This window comes from Lytechinus pictus, chromosome 1 (genome assembly GCF_037042905.1).
Source record: "Lytechinus pictus isolate F3 Inbred chromosome 1, Lp3.0, whole genome shotgun sequence".
In the NCBI taxonomy this organism is placed as follows: domain Eukaryota; kingdom Metazoa; phylum Echinodermata; class Echinoidea; order Temnopleuroida; family Toxopneustidae; genus Lytechinus; species Lytechinus pictus.
In genome coordinates, this window is record NC_087245.1 from 18,559,880 (window position 1) to 18,571,953 (window position 12,074).

The window sequence follows — 12,074 nt, forward strand, 5'->3', positions numbered from 1 at the left end:
TAAAAGTGAAAATCTCGTCAAATTATTTCTTTGTGGCAGATCCCCCATGCAATAACCATCTTTTTGTCATTGATTTGACACCACACATGAGATAGACCTATATACTATCCCTTGGCATATTATCTGCAACGATTGCAAGCAAAAACATAAAAATGAAATTATAAACATTTTTTTTTCTCATCAGGTGCATAGTTTTGTGAAATTTTCGGCCAAAATTTAAGATTGGTGCCAGAAAAAGAGTCACAAATCTGTCCATGAACTTAGTTTGTGTTTGCCACTGATTTGCTTGTTTTATTGTTTGCTGCAAGCCAACATGGAGTGTTTGAAGTGGTTAAAACTTGGCTTCCAAATATATTTTACGTAAAAAACTTTTGTTTTAAGAATTTCGAAAGAAAAAAATATATCTTGCGTTTAATAATATTTTGGGATCCCGTCAAACAAATGAACTCGCCCAAAACTTTTTGAGAGTGGTACCCAATCGTTTTCTCTACTTACGGTGTAAAAATAAAGCATACTTTACAATTGTGTGAACAAAGAAATGTTATCATATCGCTGGTTATTTTGCAATAACAATGGCGAATTTCCCCGGACTTGAGAGTCTCTTTGCCAGCATAGAATCGAAAATTAGGTCGAACTACGATGGATTAATCTGTTTTATCCATTGGAATGTAGTGAACAAGGGATTCAGATGTGTGGGTCATGGCGATGATGTAAGTGACATGCTCTTAAATTCAGGACAGGACTCAGAGGCGTGATCTATACCGACGATTTTGTCCAACGATCGATGGTCCCATATCATGTATAATTCAATGTACTACTACCGGTATTTGGCTATTGTCGCGATTGACACGACGCGTAGGCGTAGCCAGGCGGCTTCTTGAGAGTAAAAATTATTTACTAACGAGTAACGTATGCTTACTCTCAATGAAGCCAGGGAGTCCTTCCTATTCATCTGCGTGTACCGCAAAAAAACCTGAAACTTTCGCCTCCGAGATTTCTACTCTCCTTCTAAAACATCTAGATCTAGCCATAAATTAGACAGGAATAACCGTCGCTTCTGGGGATTTATTCAACAATTTCTGACATTTTACTGTAATCCCCATTTACCGACGGTAGGGTGTACGTGTGGGCTCGCATGTGTTCTCATTCCCTCCCTTTTGTCAATTCACAGTCCAAAGTTTGATGTAATTTTACACATCGAATTTACAATCTAAGCCTAAAGGCTAAGGATGTATAACCAACAAACTTTTAAAACTTGATATTCCATTATCAAAATACTTTAAACGATATAGATGAAAAGGCATGAAAATTATACTTTACCAATGTTTAATTGGGTTGAACACGATAAAAATGGTCAAAATGGCAGCCAAACTATGAAATATTTACAAACGAAAGGAGAGGGCGTCAACAATCACGAATGTGATATCGATATTGCTTTCGATATTATACGATCTGCTCCTTATACGATACGATACACTACACAAAGATAAACGATACTAGTTATAATCGCGATATATCGAGACATTAAAAACTTAATAACGATAATGACGTCATTCAAGATGGCAACTTGCAAGAAAAACCGTCAGGTCAGGTGAAAATGTCTTAGATGACAGATTTCTCAATCATCCAGAGGATTTTTTTCAATAACTCCGGCCCAAGGTATGCAATTACTTAAGTTATTTATATTTCCCTGATAATAGAAACCATGAAACTTTTAAATTTGCTTAAAAAACTGTTTTAAATCGCGATCTATAAAACGCTACTTCACTATACGTTGGCTGTAGGTACGGGCCCCCATCCTCTTCAGTCTATGTATTGGTCAGTGAGCCAACGCAGTTCAGCGGAACAACCAAAATACAGAGACTGAAGCTTTTGGTCTAGCCATAAATAAACTTCATTTCCGACATTTCTACGCTCTCGGTTTTATTTTTAAACAAGAATTCATAAAAAAATGAGAAAAATATTGTGAAAAGACGGAAGAGACTTGCCCGATGTTTACGCCGCCATCATGTTTCCTATTGTACTTCCCCAACGTTACGCGACGCACGCCGGAAATGAAAGTTATACTTAATAACTTATAGTTATAATCCCATGTACATGATTTATGGCTAGATGTTTTAGAAGGAAAGTAGAAATCTCGGGGGCGAAAGTTTCAGGTTTTTTTGCGGTACATGCAGATGAATAGGAAGGACTCCCTGGCTTCATTGAGAGTAAGCATACGTTAGTAGATAATTTTTACTCTCAAGAAGCCGCCTGGCTAACGACGCGTACAGACAGATGACAGTATCTAAGTCTTATTGTTACTAGATCGAGAATCTTATCTCACTCAGTCTCAGCTCAGTTCAGTTAGTTCACTTAACCATGATTACATTCACAACTTTTTAATGTTAGGGCAACAAAACACGATCCACAACAATTGATTATTTAAAGGGTAGTTAAACAAGTTTCTGTAAAGACTAAACTAAAAGTAGTGAAAAAATTGACTTCATTTATTTAATCATTTATCATTGGGCTTTGCATTTGTCATAATAGTCCTAGGCCTAGAAGAGTCCCAGTCTCAAATTTTCACGAAGAGATAAAAAACAAGAGTCACTGGCATGTCAAGACCTGCAAAAACATGATTGAATATGGTGAAGTGAAAGCTTCTTATCAAGACCCAATCTGCCATACAAATTTTTGGATCCTCATGCTTAAATTGGGAAAGAAGTCTTTAGACCCTACACATGAATTTTTTGTTTTGTTATTTTTTTAAATAAAAAAGGTAGGATTGTATAAACCTTCATGTTGTACAGACAACAGTAGAATCTTATCTCAGCTAGCTCAGTTCACTTCACCATGATTACATTCATAACTGTTTAATGTTGGGGCAGCACAACACGATCCAAAAGCACCCCCAAAATTTACCTGGGGGGTGCTGCATGTATTCTCCATAGGCAGCACCCCCTGGAATTCTGGTAGGTGTGACAAAATGGAGAAATGTAACAAAAGAAATAACCTAACATTTTGTATAGAAACCTTTTTTCAGGCTTGTCAAATATCTCGGGATCAAAATGACCTTCATTTTTCTGTAGTGAAAACTTTTTTTTTTGCTTGTAAAATTTACATCAGCACCTCCTGTAAACAAAAATTGATTTGTTTTTCAAATCAAGAGTTTCATCTATTATACAGTGCGTATCAAAAAAAGTTTACACTTTGAAAAAGCCCTGGGAATTAAAAAATATACAACATGTGGGTAATTTTTTCACATATATATCTTGGGTTTGGGTCTCACTCTCATCTATCCAATGAAAGTAAATGTTTTGACAGAATATTACAATTGAGTGAGCACTGTCCATTTTTGTAAAGCTCGCAGAAATCTGTTTGCGCAGAAATGCTCGTTTTCACGCTGTGTCAAGGGGAAAGGGCGAAATCAAACTTACCCTGCGAAACATTTCTCATACATTTCCCTTGCACTTTTAGTCAATTGAAATAAAACAGATACATTCAAGCATTTTGTAACAATTTTGCCACCCTAATTGAAATTTAAATGCTTAGTAAGCACAACCTTTACCTTTTGTGTGCCAGCTGGATCTGAGGACATAACTGAATCTGAACAAAAGTTTATATCAAACATCTCCAGCATTTTTCACTAAGTTTTTATCATTTGAAGTGGGTTTGCATTTCATTTTTCATTTAATACTTGTTTCTCCACACTTTTCCCAAGCTTGACAATGATTAACAAAATGAAAATCATGCCTAAGGCATTCCATGTAAATCACAGCTCAGTGTAAAGCAAATGTCGTCACGATGGCCTTGGTGTGTGGGGGAGAGGGGTGGGCGCAATGCACTCTTCGAAGTGTTTTGGGCAAGGAAACAAGTTTAAAAAGGTAAAAGATATCTTCAAATCAATTTTACTAGCTAAATTCCACATGTACTTCATGATTAAGGTCTACTTTTATTCGCATAACTGTTTCAAAATTCTGCGCAAATCATTTTTCACTAACTTTTCAAAAGTAAGTGGTGCTCACTCAAGCGGAAATATTTTTCGACAGTTATATCGTCATTTGCTTAAATGGATCTGTACTAATGTTAAAATGTGGAAAAATGTTCAGGATATTATAAATGTATGATTTTTCAGGATTTTTTCTAAGTGTAAACTTTTTTTTGATACGCACTGTATATGTTGATCTGAGAGCAGCCTGTCTGAGAGAAAAGTATTGCAATAAAATAGAATTTCTAAAAACTTTTTCTTTGAATAGTTTTGATTAATATTTTTCTAGTTCAATTTTTTTGTGTAATCTTTATTTTGTTTTATTAATCAGACATCATCATCAAACAAGAAAAGTGAATTATTACCAGCCATGTGGAATAGCTCCCAGGAGGAGTATGTCATCAGATATGTACCTGAAAACTCTGAAGACCAGCACCTGTTGAAATGCATTGTCATGGGGGACACACTTCTCGTCAATTTTATGGTATGAACCGAGGGATTTTTACTGAATCTGAAAAGCAGATTGCCGACTTAATTAACTTTACTGGATGAGTATGTGTTCATGAATATTTTTTTTTAACAGAAATATGGCGCAATGTAAATGCTGTGGATATTCATCATCGTCATGCACATTGAATACTGCTGGCCAATTATTGCTCTAAAATTTGCATTAAAAAGTCAAAGTCTTTGATAGGGGCCATGGATGAGACTATGGGTCATTTGGAATTTTTCTTTGCTGTTGCATTTCCTGACCAATTTTTCAATTTGTTTTAGAAATGTCTTTGTAAAAAAACATAAGCTCACGTCTTCATAACTTTAAATCAAGCCCCTTGATACACACACAAATTTTTTTTTCGGGAAAGGGGTGTTCCAATAGAGTAACGTCAGACTGGAATTAAAGCTTCAGTGCCAAAGCTCACATGATATGTATTTCACGCATAATCTCAGTGATAAAAGAGTGGATCCCATGAACACAGGTTGACTAATGAGACAATACATCATGTACATGTACCACAAGCAATTGTTGGTTCGTCAGAATCTCTGTGAAACACCCCTGCCCCCTCCGGTGTTATAGAACATATCTATTGTTCCATAATCATAATGAAATACTGAATATGCCATAACAAGAGCAATACATCTACCTGGTATTATTTTAAAATGTTATTGCCAAACCTCTGATGAATGGTTTATATGTGGCATAGTTACATTATATAATTACATTATCTTTAATTGGGAGTTTGTACATCAATTTTGTAATTAATTCAAGGGGACACAGTATTTTAACAAGGGCTATTTTCTCTTTTCTGTTTATTACAAGTAATCTTCTGCATTGACATCATTGGTAGTTTTGCAACTTTTGGTAGCTATTGGTAACATTTCAGTATTTAAATTGCCCTTGGCCCCCAAACCTATATTCCTCAATTTTTTTTATCACAACCAAACATATCGTCACTGGGCTGATAAAAAACCTCAAAATTTGAATATTTTGATGACAGTTCATATAAGCTAGATTTTAGAGTTATAACATGGTAGCAACCTTCTTTTGCCTCGAAAGAGCTCTTCACAGGTATCAGAAGACTGTTTTTAGACAATATGAGACTGCAGCCATTGCTATATTTTTAAAATATAGCTTTTTCTAAGCTGCTCCCAATTTTTTGTACCTGATATTTTACAAAATTGTTTTTGTCTCACCTGCATAGCAGAGTGAGACTTTAGGCGCCGCTTGTCTGACGGCGGCGGCATCAACACCAAATCTTAATCGAAGGTTAAGTTTTTGAAATGACAGCATAACTTAGAAAGTATATGGACCTAGTTAATGAAACTTATAAGGTTAATCAAGTATTACTAAACATCCTGCCTGAGTTTCAGGTCACATGACTAAGGTCAAAGGTCATTTAGGGTCAATGAACTTAGACCATGTTGGGGGAATCAACATCAAAATCTTAACCTAGGGTTAAGTTTTTGAAATGTCATCATAACTTAAAAAAAATATGGACCTAGTTCATGAAACTTGGACATAAGGTTAATCAAGTATTACTGAACATCCTGCCTGAGTTTCAAGTCACATGACCAAGATCAAAGGTCATTTAGGGGTCAATGAACTTTGGCCAAGTTGGGGTATCTGTTGAATTACCATCATAGCTTTAAAAGTTTATGGATCTAATTCATGAAACTTGGACATGAGAGTAATTAAGTATCACTAAACATCCTGTGCAAGTTTCAGGTCACATGATTAAGGTCAAAGATCATTTAAGGTCAATGAACTTTGGCCAAGTTGGGGGTATTTGTTGAATTAACTTCATAACTTTGAAAGTTTATTGCTCTAATTCATAAAACTTAGACATAAAAGTAATCAAGTATCACTGAACATCCTTTGCTAGTTTCAGGTCACATGATCAAGGTCAAAGGTCATTTAAGGTCATTGAACTTTGGCCAAATTGGGGGTATTCGTTGAATTACCATCATAACATTGAAAGTTTATTGGTCTAGTTCATAAAACTTAGACATAAGAGTAATCAAGTATCACTGAACATCCTGTGGGAATTTCAGGTCACATGACCAAGGTCAATGAACTTTGGCCATGTTGGGGGTATTTGTTGAATTACCATCATAACTTTGAAAGTTTATGGATCTAATTCATGAAACTTGAACATAAGAGTAATCAAGTATCAATGAACATCCTGTGCAAGTTTCAGATCGCATGATCAATGTCAAAGGTCATTTAAGGTCAATGAACTTTGGCCAAGTTGGGGGTATCTGTTGAATTACCATCATAACTTTAAAACTTTATGGATCTGATTCGTGAAACTTGGACATGAGAGTAATTAAGTATCACTAAACATCCTGTGCAAGTTTCAGGTCACATGATTAAGGTCAAAGATCATTTAAGGTCAATGAACTTTGGCCAAGTTGGGGGTATTTGTTGAATTAACTTCATAACTTTGAAAGTTTATTGCTCTAATTCATAAAACTTAGACATAAAAGTAATCAAGTATCACTGAACATCCTTTGCTAGTTTCAGGTCACATGATCAAGGTCAAAGGTCATTTAAGGTCATTGAACTTTGGCCAAATTGGGGGTATTCGTTGAATTACCATCATAACATTGAAAGTTTATTGGTCTAGTTCATAAAACTTAGACATAAGAGTAATCAAGTATCACTGAACATCCTGTGGGAATTTCAGGTCACATGACCAAGGTCAATGAACTTTGGCCATGTTGGGGGTATTTGTTGAATTACCATCATAACTTTGAAAGTTTATGGATCTAATTCATGAAACTTGAACATAAGAGTAATCAAGTATCAATGAACATCCTGTGCAAGTTTCAGATCGCATGATCAATGTCAAAGGTCATTTAAGGTCAATGAACTTTGGCCAAGTTGGGGGTATCTGTTGAATTACCATCATAACTTTAAAACTTTATGGATCTGATTCGTGAAACTTGGACATCAGAGTAATCAAGTATCACTGAACATCCTGTGCAAGTTTCAGGTCACATGATCAATGTCAAAGGTCATTTAAGGTCAATGAACTTTGGCCAAGTTGGGGTTATTTGTTAAATTACCTTCATAACTTTGAAAGTTTATTGGTCTAGCTAATAAAACTTGGACATGAGAGTAATCAAGTATCGCTGAACATCCTATGCGAGTTTCAGGTCACATGACCACAGTCAAAGGTCATTTAATGTCATTAAACTTTGGCCATTTTGGAGGTAATTATTAGATTGCTGTCATAACTTTGAAAGATTATAGATTTACCGTAGTTTATAGAATGTGGATATAGGGGTACTCAAGTATCACTGACAAGTCTGAGGTAACATGATCAAGGTCAAATGTCATTTATTGTCAATGAATGTAGTATTGTATCATTATATGAAAGGTGTGTTTTTTGTGAATAATTATTTTATAGTAGTTTTCAAAGTCAGCACTGCTGCTATATTCAATCGCGTGATGCAGGTGAGACTGCCAGAGGCACTCCACTTGTCTTTTTTTCAAGCCAGAAACTGTTATGGACTCAGTAATTTTTAAAAGTTGTTGCTTTTTAAAATATTATGTTTATTTCAGCGTCTGAAGGATGAGAAAGTGAGCAGTTTAACACTAGATGTTGATCAGTATGTAAACAAAGAACATCTCAAAGACTATGATCGGTAAGTAAACATCTGTTTCAAGTTTAACAGAGTCAGATGTTATAGTAAGACGTAACCTATACAATAAATGATCACAAGAGCTTGAATTATAGATATTACCAAAGGAAGATTGTGCTTGTGAAGAAGATATTGCAGAATTTTAGAATAATCATAAGACCCAGGTGCCATGGAACAGTTTTGAAAGTGGGGGGGGGGGGCTGACCATGCAAAAAATCACAATCAGATGGTAATTTTTATGTTATAAAAAAGTGAGGTGGCTGAAGCCCCCCAGCCCCCGGGTTCCGCGTCCTCTGAGATCTATTTCTTTATTGTGTATTGTATATTTTTTTTTTTTGTATGTGTGTGTAATCCCAGTAATTTTTTTACACTGATTTTACAGTATTATTATGGAATAATCATTAGACTTGATTTCATAATAATTATGTTGATGTCGATTGCATACGTGCACTGTATTACTGGAAAAAATAACCATCTATGATTTCTTTCTTTCACATATGTTTTCTCCAGTATTTATAGAGACAAAGAACTCCTTCACCAGCTGATTAATGATGATCTGATAGCACCTTTAAACAAGAATCAGACCCCCTCAACCTCTTCCCAGCAGGCACAGCCAACCAGACAATCCACAGAGCAGAGACAGGGTAGGGAGAGGGAGACGGATCCCCTTAGGGACCCTGACCCACTCAGAGACACAGACCCCCTAAGAATACCCCCTAGACATCCAGGTCAAGCTGGTCGTCCAGAATGGTGAGTGACTAGTGATTTTCCAACAAAACCACTGAACAGAAAGTGATTATCTTTTTGTTAGATATCTAATTTGAATGGGGAGATTCTCTGCTTTTACTGGAATATATCTCATTGTCCATGAATAATCCTAAACCACATTGCAAAGAATAGAATGTTGCTTTTGAGTTGCAAGGGATTAAACATTTACCAGTCTATTGAAGCACTCCTACACACCCCCTATTGTGCACAACTAACAGGAGATAATACTCAATACATTTTTTTTAAGGAAAGAGTCACCTCATTATAGAGTTGTGTACTGATTAAGCTCATTCTGTTTTTTGTTATTGACAAGAACAATGTATCAATACAAAAGATTATCTGTCATTGGGAGCCCAGACTGTGAAGAAGAAGAAAAAATTGGTTTGTATAATGAAGAAGTAAGTAGGACATTATCTTCAAAGAAACACTGTCAAAATACCACCTCAGGGTTGATTGGTACATCCAAATTTCTATGGTATATGTGAAATATATATATATATATATAAATAGAGAAAAAAACAACTATGATTTGATCATTCTGAAAAAAAAAACATGATGAGGTTCAACAGAAAAGTATAAAGTATTACAATTTTTGGCATCAAAATACAAGAGCATAACTGATATTTTGTCCAGTCACATCCACTAACAATAATTGTTTGCTAACTAACTAGTTGGTCATTTCAAGATCTGCATCTGAATATTGAACACAACCATAGGTTATCACTCTTATTCTAATTTTATGTGATGTGAAGCCCAGTCACCAGCAATAAATCAATTATTAATCAATCAATTTCAGGAAGTAAGCAGGAAATTATATGTTTACCAACTTAACTGTTTTTATCATTATTATTTGTTGGGTGATAAATACAAGAAATAAGATATTCATTTTGTCTCCAACGATACCACAAGGGTAACACGTGCTACTGCTGTGTGAAGTAGAGTTTGACTGCTGTGAAAAGAAATCGTAGGCAGATCGGGCACGATTCGAAGCCCATGACCTCTGGATTACTAGACCAGTGAGTGTCATAACCACTAGACCAATGGACTCTGGAGTGCCCTTAGTGATCTTTTTTTCTGTACTTCCAGCTAAATCTGTAATGCACAATTACTTTATAGGTTTCTTATCCACTTCATTCTTCGTTCTGAATAAATAGTTCTTGACCTGGATTCAGAGTAATCAACTGTTGCTCAAATCCAAAAGATTCACATGGTTCCAAAAGATTTGACTTAGGTAGGGAAAATTGTATGATAAATAATTATGAGTGGTATTCTTGATCACAGGGGGCAACCTCGGGATCCTTTTGCTGTTGGTGATGATGACCTGGATCCTTTTGGACCCGGTGGAGCAGGGATGTTCATGGATCCATTCAGAGGAGGAATGCCACACAGAGGCATTGATCCTGGAATAGGAATGCCTGGGGGAAGATTACCAAGGTAACGTTTTTTCAGAATTTAATTTGGTACAATGAATTAGTTATTATCATAGTACTAGTCGTATAATAAGATTAATTACTTCAATGCATCATTCACTAGAAACGGCTCAGCTGGAGTGCAAACTGGGGTGATATACAGTGTTCATTTGATTTGAATTAGCAACTAGATAAAAAACAAATTGTAACTGCTATATATTTGCAGTAGTAGAAAAGTTTGGATGCATTTCATTGGAAGTAATATACCCCAAAAACGGGTTGACCCTGAAAAGGATTGCATGGTGTAGATTTTTTAGTGTTTTCAGTTTTTTTGTTTACATGAAGAGGTAAATATATTCAACTAGCCAATTTCATTTATTTATTTATCATATCAAATAACCTGAATTATGGAACTGACAATAATACTCATTGATTAGTTGTATATATTTCTATTGTTTACTTCTACATCTATCTGCTAAAGAGTAATGTATACACTTTGTACTTTCAAACCTGTTACTCCATAGGATATTTCAATGAATCATGCAATCTTTCTTTGAAAATAATGATTTTAAAATAATAGAATCAATGTTATTACCATTCACTCATATAAAAATTGTTTTTCTGTCATTGACCTTTTTGCAGAGGGGCGGTACCACCAGGAGCCCGATTTGACCCCATTGGTCCACCCCGACCCGGTGGACCAGGAGGAGGACCACAGGGAGGGTTTGATGGGGGTCCAGATCCAGATCATCTTCCCCCTCCTGGCTACGATGATATGTTCATGTGAGGGTCACATTGATACAGAGACTGATATGATTGGATTTCATCAGGAAAGCTTAGGGTCATTTACACTTGATGTAATAAACTGTCAAAACATCTTACTGGGAAGTAAAATTATATGAAATCTGCATTCATCAGCAAAGCTGAGGAGCATTTACACGAGATGTTTTAATGTTTTAAACTGTCTAGTCTAAACATCTGCCTGTGATGTCAAATTATCTGCCATGTAAATGTACTAGGAATTCATCAGCAAAGCTCACCAAACTATCTTAACACTGGACAGTGATGTAAATCTTTGAAGAGGTAAAATAAATTGGAATCAGTTGTGAAAGAATAAATGCACTGTTAAGGCTGGAGCTGATCAACTGGTTTTTTTTTTAACCGTGCCTGTTGGTGATTTTTCGGCGTAGGCCGGTTGACCAGTGAAGTAAAGAAAAAAAAGCATAAGAAACTCAGTGTTACCAAAGACAGAGAATATCAACCACTTTGAGAATATATTTCCTTATATAGGTCTATATATATCAAAACTTTTACATGATATGTATTTAAAACCTATAATCAACCAAATAGGACTATGGAAATAAGATACCGATCAAATAAACACTTGCCCACAATGGGATACAGGGTCACAAAGGCGCCCTACTTTCAGTATGTTCTTGATTTCTTACAGTCATTGGTATTTAACACAGTACAATAATTATACCCCTGCCAAATGAAGTTTTAAGGGGGTATATAGGAATCAGTGTACAATCGGTCAGTCCGTTGCAAATCTTGCAATTCAAACTTCTTCCTCAGTTTTTAACCAATTCTCATTAAACTTGGAACACATATTGGTGTTGGGATAATGATGTGCAAGATGCATTTTTTGCATAAATCGAAATTGTGTTGCCATGGTAACGGTACATTATTGCAAAAAATAAGGTAAAAATCTTGCAGTTCGAACTACTTCCTCAGTAATTAACCGATTCTCATAAAATTTGGCACACATATTTGTCTTGAGG

The 12,074-nt window shown here is 35.5% G+C and overlaps 1 protein-coding gene across 1 annotated transcript; it reads left to right on the forward strand.

The window, feature by feature from the left end:
• Positions 1-469: 469 nt before the first annotated feature.
• LOC129258792 (proteasome inhibitor PI31 subunit-like) lies at positions 470-11,181 on the forward strand. Its single transcript, XM_054897029.2, has 6 exons — positions 470-710; positions 4,302-4,454; positions 8,037-8,119; positions 8,627-8,866; positions 10,166-10,318; positions 10,936-11,181. The coding sequence occupies exons 1-6, from the start codon at positions 573-575 to the stop codon at positions 11,078-11,080; spliced, it is 912 nt and encodes a 303-aa protein (XP_054753004.2). The 5' UTR covers positions 470-572; the 3' UTR covers positions 11,081-11,181.
• The last annotated feature ends 893 nt before the right edge of the window (positions 11,182-12,074 follow it).